General features: G+C 53.4%; 5 protein-coding genes across 5 annotated transcripts; all 5 read left to right on the forward strand.

The window, feature by feature from the left end:
* Window positions 1-381: 381 nt before the first annotated feature.
* Window positions 382-2,322, forward strand: CkaCkLH20_03736 (uncharacterized protein; the record flags this gene model as incomplete). The annotated part of the gene is made up of 3 exons (XM_038886455.1): window positions 382-689; window positions 749-1,532; window positions 1,597-2,322. The coding sequence occupies 3 exons, from the start codon at window positions 382-384 to the stop codon at window positions 2,320-2,322; spliced, it is 1,818 nt and encodes a 605-aa protein (XP_038748297.1).
* Window positions 2,323-4,370: 2,048 nt separating this feature from the next.
* CkaCkLH20_03737 (uncharacterized protein) lies at window positions 4,371-4,652 on the forward strand (the record flags this gene model as incomplete). The annotated part of the gene is made up of 1 exon (XM_038886456.1): window positions 4,371-4,652. One exon carries the CDS (start codon window positions 4,371-4,373, stop codon window positions 4,650-4,652), a length of 282 nt encoding a protein of 93 aa, XP_038748298.1.
* Window positions 4,653-5,223: 571 nt separating this feature from the next.
* Window positions 5,224-6,087, forward strand: CkaCkLH20_03738 (uncharacterized protein; the record flags this gene model as incomplete). The annotated part of the gene is made up of 2 exons (XM_038886457.1): window positions 5,224-5,703; window positions 5,770-6,087. The coding sequence occupies 2 exons, from the start codon at window positions 5,224-5,226 to the stop codon at window positions 6,085-6,087; spliced, it is 798 nt and encodes a 265-aa protein (XP_038748299.1).
* A 4,250-nt stretch (window positions 6,088-10,337) lies between these two features.
* Window positions 10,338-11,749, forward strand: CkaCkLH20_03739 (uncharacterized protein; the record flags this gene model as incomplete). The annotated part of the gene is made up of 3 exons (XM_038886458.1): window positions 10,338-10,739; window positions 10,796-11,330; window positions 11,385-11,749. 3 exons carry the CDS (start codon window positions 10,338-10,340, stop codon window positions 11,747-11,749), a joined length of 1,302 nt encoding a protein of 433 aa, XP_038748300.1.
* Window positions 11,750-13,687: 1,938 nt separating this feature from the next.
* On the forward strand, window positions 13,688-13,894 carry CkaCkLH20_03740 (uncharacterized protein; the record flags this gene model as incomplete). The annotated part of the gene is made up of 1 exon (XM_038886459.1): window positions 13,688-13,894. One exon carries the CDS (start codon window positions 13,688-13,690, stop codon window positions 13,892-13,894), a length of 207 nt encoding a protein of 68 aa, XP_038748301.1.
* Window positions 13,895-15,717: the final 1,823 nt, after the last annotated feature.

Here is a 15,717-nt window from a genome sequence, read left to right on the forward strand (position 1 = left end):
CGCCGCACGCAAAGGCGGAGACCGTAGGCCGTAGTGATTTACTTGAAGACGTTCAGGCATAATAAGCCTTTGAGTTGATTAGACACATCGTAGAGCATTCTTGGCATTCTCCGATGGGTTTTCGCCGCGATCGTCGGCGCCGGGCTTGCAGCTCCGTTGTGATATCTCGGGCCGGCCGTCGGATGCTGAGGCCCCGCCAGATATGAAGATGAGTTCTTACTGATGGGTGTCGACATCACGATATAAAACAGGACGAACGGCACATTACACTTGGGATGATGCGGCACAGACATTAGCAGCCTCGATCAGCAAGACTACACCACGCTTCAACTTCTCATCGTTTCACGCACGTCATCTTTCTCATTCGTCAAACAGCAAAACATGACCAGCCTGGAAACCACCCTCAAGAAGTACGCTGCGGAGCGCGTAAAGCGTGTCGGGGCCGTCCGCGCCGAGGAGTACGCGAGCTTCCGCGACAACAGCGAGCTCCGGGACCTTTCCGTGGATCCCTTCATCGACTACGACAACTTGGAAAAGGGGCAACCACTGAAAGACGGAGACGACGTCAAGTTCCTCGCCATAGGAGCCGGCATCAGCTGTCTCCTCTTCGCCCACCGCCTCATCAAGGCCGGATTTCAGGCTCGGGACTTCGTTGCTGTCGACACGGCGGGTGGTTTTGGCGGGACGTGGTGAGTAGCCAGCGTTGATTCAACACATTTACAAAGATGAGTGACTGACCGAGACACAGGTACTGGAACCGGTACCCCGGCGCGATGTGCGACGTCGAGGGCTACGTCTATCTCCCCTTGCTCGAGGAGACCGGCTACATCCCGAAGCACAAGTACTCCCACGGCAGCGAGATCCGCGCCCACCTCGAGACCATCGCCTCGAACCTCGCCATCCGCGGCATGTTCGGCACCACCGTCACCTCCCAGGAGTGGGATGCCAACGCAGGCCGCTGGGTCGTCTGCATGAGCCAAAACAGAGGCCCCGGCAGAGCACCCCTCCCCCTCACCGTCCGCGCCCAGTACCTCCTCTCCGCCGGCGGCTTCCTCGTCTCCCCGCACCTCCCGAAACTCCCCGGGCTCGAGGACTTCCGTGAGAACAGGAACAAGCGCCTCATGCACACCGCGCGCTGGGACTACGCCTACACCGGCGGCTCGCAGGAGAGACCTGATCTTGTCAAGCTCAAGGATAAAGTCGTCGGGGTCATTGGCACCGGGGCCACCGCGATCCAGGTCATCCCTGAAGTCGCGAAGTGGGCGAAGAAACTCTACGTCTTCCAGCGCACGCCCACATACGTCTCGGAGCGCGGCCAGCGGGAGACGGACGTGAAGACGTGGAAGGAGGAGGTCGCTAACAAGAAAGGATGGCAGTATGAGCGTATGGACAACCTCAACCGTCAACTCACCAACGATCCCCCGGAAAAGGACCTCTGCAACGACGGCTGGAGCGAGTGCCGCGCCTTCGCGGGCATCATCGGCTCACCGAGACCCTACGCCGCGTCGGAGGAGGACGCCCTCGCCGAGCTAGTCGACCTCGACCGCCCGCGCCGAGCGCGTGCGCAACCACATCGAAACACAAGTCCACGACAAGAACCTCGCGGAGCGGCTGAAGCCGTGGTACGGTGTCTGGTGCAAGCGTCCCGCCTTCCACGAGTCCTACCTCTCCACCTTCAACCTCCCCAACGTCGAGCTCGTCGACACGGACGGGCGGGGGATCGAGGGGTACACCTCGCGCGGCGTGCTCGCCCCCGGCGGCCGGGAGATCGAGCTCGACCTCCTGATCCTCGCGACGGGGTTCCGGAGCGTGACGGCGGGCGACGGGTCGCCGGCGGGCCAGACGGGCGCGCGGTTCACGGGGCGGGGCGGGCGGGACGTGAGCGAGAAGTGGAACGGGAGCGAGGCGGGCTCGCTGTTCGGGGTCGCGACGAGCGGGTTCCCGAATTTGTTCTTTGCGGCGTTTTCGAATATCGGGACGTCGCCGAATATCACCTCCGTATACGTCAACGCGGCGGACGTCGTTGCGCATGTCATCTCGACGGCGAGCCGGGAGGCTGCGGATCCGGGGAAGGTTGTGATCGAGGTCGCGAGGGAGGCGGAGGAGAGGTATGTTGGGCAGATGGTGGAGCGCGTGGGATGGACGGCGCTGTCGAGGGCTTGTACGCCCGGGTGGTTTACCGGGAACGCGAAGTTGTTGGAGGAGGGGATGGGGGTGTCGAATTTGGTCTGGGGCACGGGGATTATTGATTTCAGGAGGATGTTGGATCGGTGGATGGGGGAGGGGAAGTTGGAGGGATTTGTGGTTATGGAGGCGTCTTAGGGTTTGGGTTTGTATGCGTGGATGAGACCATGGAACCGCTCGCGTACAAGTGTCTCCTTTTAGATAGATTCAACCCTACTCTTTGAAATTTGATGGTGTTGCTTAGCTTTATCAAGGCCGTATTGTCGGTATCAAGTCAGATTGTGTTGCACGACGTGTAATTCTGTTAGCCGTAGACTTAATAAGGTCATCTAGGGATGTATTTGCGGAGGAGGAGGATGTCTGCGAGGGGCACACTTTACAGCTAGGCAAGTTGACTGGACTATGGGTACTTAATGACTCTTAACGATGCATATATGAGTTTATCATCGGAAGCTTTTGTCCCGCGCAATGACGATCCATCCTTATCATAATATGACTCTCCTTTACCCCTTTGCTCTTTACACCAACGAGGTGGCTGCCAATTTAGGACGCCTTTTCGATGCTGCCTTCAAACATGCTACTCGTCGGGATTATCGCCTTACTGACCTACTCTGACTGAACAATGAGGGCTCAAATATGTTATTGTTCGTCGCTTAGCCACGTTCCAGGCGAGTAAAAGCGGACATGGCGTTAGACTTAACGAGTCACAATCCCGGACTTGAATACATTCTTGGCGTTCCTTTACTCTCTTGGATTAGACTCCAAGGCCCAGAGGCACCCAAACACGTATAAGTCACTTAGGTGCGGAACCAACCCGCTAGGTCTCCAGCTCATAATCGAATGTGAAAGCCGTCTAGAAAACGACTTGGATTTAACCACGTTTTGTCTAGTTCTGGGCCCGTAACATGCTGCATTTGAGTCATGTTGAATTCAATTCTAGAGGGCGCGCCCACGTGTGATGGTTTGAGGCACAGGGACGGTCAAGGCTGGCTGTCTGTCAATCGTATGCTCAGGAGGCCTCTGGACTTATGGCATAAAATAACTCTAAATTCAATACGGAAAAGACGCGGAAGGGGCCAAAATCGTCTGGTGGGAGACATACTTAGTCTGGCTCCGTGAGACGAAGACTGGCAGCTTCATGATGTGACCGGCTCCTATAGACTCTCGAAATAGCACTTGATGTGTGAATACGGTTAATTTTAAAGAGGTGCCTGCCTGTAGCGACGAACCTCTCCCGTAAACTGCAGGGAGACCTGGACTCAGACTGGTTTTAACATATTGGGCGTCTTATCGTAGACGGAGGGAAGATCCATGTTCGCTTTAACGCCATGAAATGACGGTCATGCCTTACGGCGACGGCCACTTTTACTTTAATCCATATTTTTACAAGCGGCTTTTGTTCACATACACATAATATTACCATGGTCCTGCAAACAAAATATGCCCAACGACGCCCTCCAATATTCTTGCTCCGGCTGGCAACACTCAGATAAACCATCCCATCTTCCGTTCAGCCTCTCTCTCACCCACGTGCAAAGAAACGCCCTAGCCATCGGCAACATTCCGAAGGCGCCCCCTGCTGCCCGATCAGAAGCGGGGAGACGAACACATCATTCAATGTACATGCTCACCTGTCGCCACGTGCATTGAATATTGAGGTCCCTTTGTCCGATATTCTGACTACCTTCAATTTCGCTTCTGCGGGTACTGCCTGCGGCTTCGTCGCTTACAGCTTTCTAATGGGGTCGTGGCTACTGTACCTTCCCCCGTATCGACAAATAGGAAAGGGTACTGAGTCGTGTATGGCTTCCGGGTACCGAAGTTGTGCCTTATTCGGACCGCACCTTGCTATAGACGATACGCGGAGGCTGAAAACGGTTACGCTGGATCTATACTGCGGGGAGTATCGTTTTATGATCCTGGTTGACATCAGGGTGCGATATCCCGATGCGGTACTGAACCTAGCAATGTGATGTGACAGCCAACAGCATCTACCATCGTGAGATTTCTGAGAAGTGCTTATGTTGTAGAATGTCTATAAAGCCGGCAAGCCGGCCCGAGAGTCTTTTGTATTGAACCTCCAGTCAGCAACAAGTTCTCAATTCTCCTACTTTCAATAATATCCCGCCCCGACTCACCTCACAACTCTCACGTTCTCTCTTTCGCCAAAACCACCTCCTGACAAGATGCAGCTTTCCACCATTCTCTCTATTACCCTCATCGCCATAGGCGTCGCAGCCCAAAAGGTCGGCCCCAACGGCAAGCGCATCTGCGTCGGCGGCGCCATCTCGTGCCAGTACCAGAAGGGCCGCTGCGCCAACATCTGCGGCGACTCCTTCGTCAACGGGCAGGGAACCCCCGCCTTCATCGACCCCAACTGCTCGTGCCCCGAGGGACAGGCCGATAACCTGTACACCGGTGCTGCCTGCATCGACGTTGTTCGCGCTCTTGGCCGCCAGGGCTGCTAAGCTTGGGACTATCTTAAATGAAGAAGAGAGAGGGCAATACTGTGGACGCTATTGAGAAATTAGCACTTCTTAATGACATACGGCGGCCTTGGCAAGAGTCAGTTTGGATATGATCATGACACCACGGTCTATAGTGGCTTTAAGTATACTTCAGGGGGGAGGCTTTCGTGTACATACTTTGATTGAAAATGGACATAATGGCTGTCATACAAGTCACCAGCTCATAATCAAACAAAAAATATGTCTGTACCGGTTCAGGTTGCGCCCCAGCAAGCCAAGCAATCAATCTTAGAAGCAATCAGGAAGATCCAAAGGCGGCTTGGTGAGGAAGGTGTTTGTGATCTGCGCCTGCTTCAAAAAGTATGTCTAGCTCCCGGCGGCTCTCTAACCCGCTCTAATTTGCACCCGCAAGAGGATTGCTTGATACCCAAACAGTAAACAATACCTACAATAACTTTAGATACGGCTACTTATGATAGAGGCCTACTTCCAGGCTCTATCTATACACCTCCATCATGTACACTATTAATGCCAATCAAAGCGGCAATTCAACATAGTAGAATCATGAGAGATGGCTGCGACAATGGCGAAACGGGCGGCTGAGAGCGCCAACAGGACCCTGCCCGCAGCCGAGCGACAACTCTTCGAATCCGTGTACAAGAAGAGCGTTCAGGAGTGGATGCGCTGGCTTCCGGGATGGGACAACTTTCCGTTCGAGAGCGTCAACGTCAACGTCGTTGGATGGGCGGCCAGAAGCAAGTTCCAGATTCAGGGGTCGACTGGCGGCATTGACGTTCATACCGGCTTCAACGACGATCAGGGCTATCCGACATGCAACCCCGGCTGTTCCCGCGAATTGCACCCAGACGGTGACTTCAGCGGCTGCCCTGGTGGTCCCGAGCGTCGCTTCCACCAATTTCTTCTCCTAGATCCGTCATGGGGAGAATTCAACATGGGAGCAGCGTCCTCTGCGGGAGTCAGCATCAGCCTCTACGGCTGGGAGACCATTGGAAGCCAAGGAAAAGACTGGCCGATGCTGGTGCATGAGTTTGTAAGTTGCGGAAGTAATCAGCTTCAGTACAGACGAGCCGAGCGACTGACCTTGAATTCTTGACAGGGACACTCGATCAGCTTTCCAGACTTTCTCGATGACTTCACCCGGCCGAAGAACCGAACGATCTGCTCCATTCTGTGGATTCCCGAAAACGCCCCGGAGAAGTTTGTGATGTGCCCTGGAAGTGGCGGGTTCGATATGCCGCCGGCTCTTACAGATATGGAAGGCTGGATGCTGCGTCACTGGTGGTCCAGATTCTCGCGACTCAGGGGGTGGCAGAGCGACAACGTGACTTGGCCGGCTCCCCGGAACTGCCCGCAGATTGAGACGCGGCAGCTCGGATCGAAGGGGAATAACCAGCAGCTGCGCGACTTGCACTGATCTAAATGGTTGAACGTGAGATCGCGACTTTGAAGGCTGCCTTCTCTGTAGCGAAATAAGTTGGAAGGAAGATGGCAACGAGGATGGGAACGAAGTTGGACCACAACATGTTACTATTCGATCATTGTATTATTATAAGTACTTTTACTATTATCCGAAGGCTAGATGGATATAGAGTCAGCTTTTTGCAGATGTTACTGCCGCCGCTGAGCGCCCCGTTGTCGCACTTAACTATGCATCTGTTAACTGTAACTTGATGTGCGCTGGGTTAATCTCTTAGCCGGCGTGGGAGGGCTCGCTCAACGAAAGCAATTGAACCGTCATAAGCCGCCTTGCTTGATTTTAATCGAAACCCGATCCAACTTCTGTATGCGACATGGCAGAGATTCTTTCCGTAAACCGCCAGCTGCATCTGTTCTGCAATACTTGAAGAGACGATCTGACTTGATCGGTCATAGCTGAAGCTGGACTCGGACATTTGGTCGGTAAGAATCCGACCACGAGATATGTAAGCTACTCTGGCATAGGAGTCAGTTCACTTCTAGTCAGAAAAGATTAACCTTGAGGCGCTCACAGGGTGACGCAGCGAGACGAACGTACCTACGTGGACGAAGTCAGTATATCGCGAGCTACGAAAAAAATAAAAATAAACTCGTATCATTGTACCTAGCTGAGCTGCTGAGATGTAAATACTTCACCACTCAATACATCTTGGGCGAAAAGCCGTACGGACTCAAAATCATGATTGATTTAAGCACCGTGGTGCCTCAAAACAAATTTTCTTCCTCTAATAATAGCCGGGCGAATGCTCAACTCCCTTACGTATATGTTTCCGCGAATATTGTGATAATTCCATACCTACCTCACGTGACACATCGGGACAATGTTGATTAAAGGCGTCTAAAATAAGGCGAGCGGTTTGGAGTGTTCTCGTGTCAACTCGGGGTATGAGCCATGGCCGTCTCCGGGACGATGAGGCTAGCACATTGTGCTAAGTAAATAAACTCGATGCGGCCGACGAGATGTGCGAACGGCGGAGCGGTAGGTCCGGAGACCGGCCCGGGTCCGCTGACTAAACGTCGTCCTGAAATGATCGCGTTCACGATGGGAGAATAAGTATGTGATCGGGCCCAGGCTGTATGTTCACCGAGAACTATGATAACGGCCCCCTGAGCAAAAAATAACCTCGTCGCGAGGCCGGAAAGAGGAAAGGGATTAGTAGCAAGTCGGCGCCGAGGGGCGGAAAGTTTAAGTCACCGATGCCGACACAAGTCGGCGGAGGAGTCGGAGTAGGGCTGAGGTACCCCGGAGCCACCGGAACGGACGAGTGAAGTTTCCCACGCCTGAAATTTCTAAATGAGCTACGCAACTAACTCCTTGCTTAGCCCGAAATCACGGGCCGGGATCGAAGTTTTCGCCGATGGTCTAGAGAAGCCAGCACGGACATCGCCCGACGACAGCTCAAAGCCGTTGACTATGTTGAATTTTCGGTATCTTCCGGAAATGACTGGCAGGGTAGATCACGGGGAAATGCAACGAGCATTCTTTTGAAGAGTACGCGGTAAGACCGTATGCGTTGCATAATAACCGCGTAAATGACGGTCTGAATCAGAGTACGCGGGTACGCCAGAAAGAGACTAGTGGCCATGGAGGTGACATGATAAGCGCCCATCGTCGCATCAGTATCATCTGTCTCTTTCAAACCTCACAAGAGATACTTCATATTGCTGAAATCATTCCTCGAAAGCATCTCAACAACTGTGGTGTTGTACTTCCCTGACTCGAAGAGGCCGACGCATTGCGGGACCAAGAGCAGCAATGCAGTGCGCTCTAGGACGACTCTACCCAAGTGGAATAGCCCGAGCAAAATGTTTCGACCGTCAACGCGCCAAGTGGTGATGTATGCCAAGACATTTCGCATCGAGTCTTTGCATTGAAAGGGCGGCAGCCCCGGCCCCTCTCTCAGCAGTCATACCACCCACCATCAGCTCCGTCGCCAGAAGTCGCAAATTAAATGGCGGTGTTCGATTTTCTCTGTTCCCCCAGGAAGGTATGGCGGCGGCATGTTTGAGCACGCCGACGCTCCGTGGGAGCGACGAAGGTCGGCGAACCATCACCAAGTGTAACCCACCTCCTCATCCAACAGAGTGGCCCATCATCGCCGACCAGCTTGGGATGTCGATGTCGTTCACCTGCCACATGGTTCCTCGACAGCCCTAATCACAGGTCGCGTGCTTGTGTGACGGGGCCGGAGACGACACTCCAGAGTCTCCAACACGAAGAAAGGGGTTACGGGGCGGAGCGGAAAGTTGGAGTCCAGCGAGCGGTAGGCTGCAGAAGAAACTCTGCCCTCTCTCCAAAGTCCACTGGCATGTTCTGTCTTTTACTTCTTCGTTTTCCACCCGCCGCCGTTGGACCAAAAAAATTACGCGGTGGAACGGCGGAGAGTGGACGGCGAACGGACCAAAACGACAAGACGGATTCTCGGATGTCGCGGATGCACTCCTCCCCACACAGCCCCCTACAAACCCCTGCACAAGTGTGTGTCGCTCATCTCATGGTTGTCTTTTGCCCTAGGCCGTGCCGTCATCAGAATCCCTCGTGCCCACTTGGAATTGCTGGCGCGTCCAGTGACAGAGCCGCGTATCCTATCCAGACGTCGGGTTGCCTCTGATGGGAATAAGCACTTTTGCGAGAGTGTCTCTGGCCGAGAGCTCGATGCCGAAACGAGCGACTTGGCTGAGACCGAGAGGAAAGGCGAAACGAACGGGCCTCGGCTTGGAAGCACGAAAAGAACGACGAATTATAAGTTCTCCATCTTGTTGCTTTTGCGGTAGGACGGGGAACAAGCTCTGTTCGTACGTCACGTCAGAGCGGCAAACGGCGACCTGCCAACGAGACCTACCCGTCCGCTAACCACTGCGATTGAGCACGCGACATTTCGTCCCTTCTCTGCGTGTTCTTTCTGTCCTGTTCCGCAGATCCCAGCACCCGTTGGCCACCCAGAGCGAAACACATCCACGCTCTTTGGTACAGATCCCGGTTGCTCACAGTCACGCCAACCCGCAGCAACAAGTAATGCCACCCGTTCTGCGTGCTGCGGTAAGTATTCATCCATGTTGCGGTACGAAGTACGCGCAGAGTGAGAGTGAGAGAGGTGTAACCCTTGGCGCTCGCGGCACTTGGCGGGCGATTCGTCCACGTCAGGGATGGCTTGGATAACGCTTGTCCGCCCCAGAGAAAAATTCAAGAACTCCAACTCATAATTGGCCGAAGCTCGGGATTCCGTCTTGATGGGACCGTCGATAGGGCCACTCACAGAGCATTTTCTGCCCAGCCCACGCGACCAGCCCGGCCCCTTGTGCGAGTGAGTGCGCGGCTTTGGATCCTCTCTCTTCCAGATGTCTCCAGTCTCCAGGCAGAGATTGACCAGGGACGGAAGCCTTGCGGATCCCGCTGATGTGGACGGCGGGCGGATATGTGGGAGGAAAGAAATCGAAAGAGACGGCGCGAGATGTATCTTCCTGCGCAATGCAAAGTCGAAGTGAACCTTGTCTGGACTCTCTTCGCGGTCGGGCAACCTTTTGCAAGGTCCAGCTTGGTGGGTTGTGCCGAGCCTGGACTCTTGTGCGCAAACTGTGCCGATGTCCACGTTCTATTATGGTATTATTACCATGCTCCATCTCATCCATGCTTCCAGTTCACACCTGCCTGCGTGATGCATGTTGGCTGCTTACCTGACCACATACCTTACCTCCGCGTCGTGCTAATTCTTCTCTCCCGGGTCTCAGGTTCTTCTTTACATCTTCTCAACTACCTACTCCATCAGCTACTCATTGACCTTGTGGCATAAGGCATACAGAACACCACACGTCGCATAGCTAATTTGTCGTTCGCCTCCTTGGGATTCGGGACCAATCTTAATCTCACGTAAAACGACAAGCAGGCAGCCCCCCTCGACGACTATTGGACCTCCGTGAACCACTCCCGGCACGGTGGACATCGGTTTTGTCAGATTTCCATCCCACCCGCCCGCCTCGGGAGACCAACAGATCCCCTTCCCGAGCCTCCCGCCCCCTTCATATAGGAAGCGGCGCCGGCGGACCTCGACGCAGCCAAGTCTCCATTTTCTCTCGCTCACTCATCACCGCAACGTTCCCCATACTGTCGGCTGTTTCTTCCGTCATCAGCTTTTCGCCTTTCCCATAATCACCACCACCACCATCAACCCTCTCCGAACGTAGGAAAATATGGGTATCGGTGCCGTGGCAGAGCCGTTGGTGGTCATCACCCTCCTCTTCGGCGGAACCTGGTTCAACCGCAACACCGGGAGCAGCAACGCATACGACAACCTGGGGTGGAAAGGATCCGAATTCGACGATGGCGAACACAAACGCTCCGATGAGCGCCGCTCCGGCAACTCCACACCCGACTCTGAAGAGTCGCTCCTCTCGCTCGGCGCATGGAGCTCTTCATCAACACTAACTCCGCAAGAGGAGCCGCCACGACGAATGCGACGGATCAAGTTCTTCGGATATCAGCGCCTGGTATCATCACCAAACACAAGAGTCTTCAAAGACCGACTTCTCTCCCGCGTGCTCCGCAAATTCCCCTTCTTGGTTGAGGCATGGTACTGGGCTCTTATTTACTGGGTAAGAAAACAACGTCACATACTCATCAAACCACCACTAACATGGCCGTGTCTTAGGTCTACCAGGTCGGCCGAGCCTTCACGGCTCTGACCTTGAACGAGGGCACTGTTGACGTTGCCCGCAAGCACGCCCTACAGCTTATTCACCTCGAACAGCGCCTGCACATCTTCATCGAGGTGCCCGTCCAGCAGTACTTCCTCCAGATGCCCACCATCATGCACTGGATCAACCGCATCTACTCATTCATCCACATTCCCGGAACCATCCTCTTCCTCGTCATTCTTTACTACGTCACGACAACGCGCAGACGCCGCGCCATCTCCGCGAAGCTCGGTGGCAACGAGAACGTCCGATGGAACTCCGCCGGTCCTGCACTCTACGAAGCTCGTCGCCGAACCATGGCTACCTGCAACCTCCTCGCCTTCGTCGTCTTCACCTTGTGGCCTTGCATGCCTCCTCGCCTGCTAAGCGACCCCAACTACAACGGTCCCGATGCCGGAGAGTCCAAGAGCTTTGGTTTCGTGGACACGGTTCACAGCGCGGACGGCGAGAGCAGTGTATGGACTACCAACAAGTTCTGCAACCAATACGGTTTGTCACTATCAGGGTTCCCCATCTCACGCAGACAACTAACCGTTCAAACAGCTGCCATGCCTTCTCTCCACTTCGGCTACTCCCTCCTCATCGGTCTGACGGTCGCCACCCTCCCTCTGCCCTCGATCCGCTCGCGCCCCTGGAAGCGCTTCGCCATCGTCGCCGCCGGCATGTCCTATCCCGCTCTGATCCTGACCGCCATCGTCGCGACCGCCAACCACTTCGTCCTCGACGCCGTCGCCGGCGCCATCGTCTGCGGCATCGCATGGAACTGCAACGGCGTCCTCCTGAACCTCCTGGTCATCGAGGACTACTTCCTGCGCCTTCTCCGCATCCACAAGCCCGTCAACTGGACCGATCCCGAGGCTTCTGTCGAGCCGGAATGGAAGCCCAGCGCGACTGTCGACGACGTCTGAGCATTTTCATTATGAATGTTGTACTGTTTCACGGCGCATGGCCGGGGGTCGTAATGTGAAAATAGAATAATGCCGTGTTTTTGGAAATATCTAAAGCTCTGGGTAGAGCATCATGCAAGCATGGGAGGCAACACTGGGGTTCAACAACCATCCTCATCCGCATCGCTAGAAATGATTTTGCAGTAGCCCTTTGCTAGGAGTTCTTTGGTTATGAAATTTGACTGGTTGAGTGAGTGAGTGGCTGTAAGGCAGACGCGCCTCTTCGCGTCCGTGGAGCGCGACTTGGGAGCCACCGGATGGAGCACCCGAGCATAATCAAGAATATACCATTTTCCGAATCAAGAACTAATCGCACGTCGCATTTAAGATTTCCAGTGCATGTCCTTGGCGCCGTTGACTTTAAATTAAGCTTTCACCGTGGCAATCCGAGCGGACCCTTTGAAGTACACACATTCCACCCGCTTAGACAGACAGGGACGCTCTGATATGCTCGGTTGGGACCGCGGTACGGTCGAGTGTTGCTTGCTTTGCTTGTTGCTTGGAAAGCATCACGTGTCCCGGGCAAGGACGATACACGTACATATATCCTTTTCCGCTCAAGGGATACCGGAAATTTGTTACTCTGCAAACAGCAATGAATGGGGAGAACGGAAGCTGGACGATAGATGAACTTGAAGGAGTTGAGCAACTCCCTGTCAACAAATCAACGGTTGTCACTATGCAATTTCAACATCGTTGACCAGTGGAAAACGCAGATATGAGGGTTTCTTGCAAACATATTCCGGAAACCATACTGAATAGACGATACATATCAGCAAACCATTCTCCAACAATCATTCGGATTCAAGATTTCACTAGAAGGTTCATTTTTTATAACCCTGATTGGTACCAGTTATATGTGTGACTCTTACATATAGTCGTGTAAGGTGCTGCCTGGTTTGGTGACCGGGCTTCTGTCCACCTCACACCTCCACGGCTAACTAAGTCAGCGGGACAGTGCCTATGAAACTTTCATAGTATTCTCCCGAGTGTTTAATCACGCTTTAGACTTTGGCTTAGAATATTTGAGAGAAATGTTTATTAATAATGTATAGTAGTCGTCCAACACAACGTGCCAATCCTTTTCTTTTTTGACTCTATTTTGAATCTTGCCATACCCAGCGATAACAAATGCTTCCTGATATATTCATAAAAATGGGAAACTCCAGTAAAAGCTCATCTCAGGCAGCGACTTTGGCCAACTTCAGTGGCGGTTCACTGAGGCTGGCTGGACGACCCTGAGGGCCAACTCATGAGGCAACGGAGATGCTTTGGCATGATGAAGAAGCCAACAGTCCACAATAGAACGAAGTTGAGAAGGAATATGCGTGTCCGTACTGCTCCCGGTCGAGGTTTCCCACCAGGGTTGGTAGTGCCGGGAATCAAAGAGGCAACTTTGGTATCCCATCGAGTGCCGGCCGACCAAAACTTAAAAAACCCCTTCCCTCCCTCCTCAGAAACGGCCTCTGGAATTTTCTGATTGGATGGAAAAGTCTCCCAAACAAATAAACCGGCTCAGTCCGCAGGTACGTATCTTTTGGTGGTGGTTGGCACTCCCGGAGATACATAGAAATCCGCAGACTGCCCAAAGTAAGTCGATATTTTCGACCCGGGAATCGTAAAGTCAATCACAACCGGGAAAATCACAATCACCATGAGTACAGCTTCGGTCCCCAGTATGCTATATAAAGAGGCCCAGATCCCTCGTCTTGGGTTTTCTTCTTCAGATTCAAACCATCTCATCTCATCAATCCTCACTCTCATACCTCAACCGATTACCACCTACCTCTCTACCTCTCTACCTACCAAACAACTCTCTCGCCATATCGCCTTCTGCTCAGAACGCAACCTCTACTCTCTCCCTCCTCTTACCTTTCGAAACCCTCACCCACATTCGAAATGGACTCCTGCTTCTTCGGAAAACTCACTGCTCTCGAGCAACGCCAACTCGACGACGCGTTTCACCCCGAACGCCAAACCATCACCGACAAGTTCAGGAGCATCAAGGCAGACACAATGGCGGATATGAGATACCAGTGGTGGAGGACCAAGAACACTCTTCAACGCATCCCTTCTTGGATCAACAACCGGAACTCCAAGTTCTAGTCACCCAACCTCACCACTACTCTACAAAAAAAAACACCACTTCGGCTTTCGGCGCAATCGAGAAACCAACACACAAACAAACCGGGGAGGAGATATGCGAGCACGGGATCATTATGTGCGGGACTTGGTACTCTGCAAACGACACTACTCTTCCTACCACGCTTGGGGGCGTGGAGGTTTAACGAGGGTGGCGGGAGACCGGCAACATAGCTTTAGAGAAGAGTTAACCCATCACCTCACAGGGCTCTTCAAATCCAATAAAATCACTTCAACCCCCAAAAATACTTGAATCAATATTTCTCTCATGTGATGTCCTTTGTCTTTGGTGATGTTTTGGGTTCTGGTATGACATCGATGCGTATTCTTGGTGTTGTGGCGAAAGTAGGCAACCGTGAAAGGTTTTTCAAAAGCTTCTTACCCGGATGAGGCCGCAAATCACCTAGGAATAGCCAAACATGGCGTCGCTGTTAGTTTCTAGTACCGAACTCTGCACCCGTGTATCTACTCTGCTGCAAGACAAGACAGCGTGATGTATGAGAATGGATCATGATGCGAGCAGGTGTGCTTGCGTGTAGCAACTACAACTACCTTTCACCGCGCAATGAAATGCAGCAACTCTTTTCCTTTGGATCTAATCAATTCAATGGTGGTGATGATGAAGATGACAAGCCCCTGGATTGATATGGGCTGGAAGGCCAGCCCCTTGGCCGGCCCTGCGAATGCAGCATTGACACCTGATGACAGCCCAGGTCTAACTGAGGAAATCAAGCAAAATTTCTGATTACATTGAGTGCACAAGGAATGGTGCAGGACTTCCAATCCAGGTTGTTGTCGATCGGGACGGAGCGGCCCGGACAATCCACCCGGGATACTAAGCCGGATGAGCAGATAGTGGGGCCGACTGTTTCACCGTCGATGGCCCCGGTATGTGGGTCTAATATTAGACGGGGACGGGCCCGGGGCCGCTTCTAGGCTACGGCCCGGCATCAGGATGCGGAAGCTGTCCACATAGCCACACAATCGCCATCGAGCTAACCAAATGCACAAGAAGTGATCGAGAAGCCCAAGGGAGTTAATTTGTAGAGGGATCATCATTCTTACACTGATTGAGATGGGTGACTGAACTTTCAGGCCTTGAATACTACGACGATACGGCGGCGATGCGTCAAGAATCGTGGTAAGATTAGTCAGGTCGTACCCTGAGAACTTCTCAGAGTGGTAGGATACGATGCGGTTGAGCGGAAGGCAGCTTTTGACTTCACGACCGTTCGACGGCTCGGCCGTCACGCCACGGCGGCGCCGGGCATGCCACACCGAACAGAATTTCAGCTAATTAGCGCTGCAAACTTACGGAGACTTATTACAAGACCATAGAGAGTGCCTGAATCAGTTTCGCCGAACTCATTACTCGATAGCGGCTCTGTCGATTCCGCCACCCGCAAGCAGCGCATCAGCTGTCGAAGCTAGCCCTAATCCGGAGTCGATTCCTAGAGTGCCACTGCAATCCTGGAACTCTCGCAGTAACTTCTTAATAATAAGAGTTTGTTCCGGTTTCGCCGACTCGTGAAGTATAGTCAGCGTGGCCGGTGGCTGATCTTGGCCTGGCTTGCCGGTGCAAGCCCGCACGCGGAGGTCCTTTGAGACATGCCTTGATCGTACATGTGGCTCAGAGCCACTGAGATGGTGATTCCGTGGAGGCAGACGAAAGTTCAACGCCGTCATGCTCTTCACTCTCTCATGTCATCGCGTCGTGCTGTGGACCTGAGACGAGCTGTTTTCTTCGTCGTCTGAAATACGATCTCCGGCCGTATCAGTTTCAGGAC

This window comes from Colletotrichum karsti (genome assembly GCF_011947395.1).
Source record: "Colletotrichum karsti strain CkLH20 chromosome Unknown Scaffold9, whole genome shotgun sequence".
NCBI classification, from domain to species: Eukaryota; Fungi; Ascomycota; class Sordariomycetes; order Glomerellales; family Glomerellaceae; genus Colletotrichum; species Colletotrichum karsti.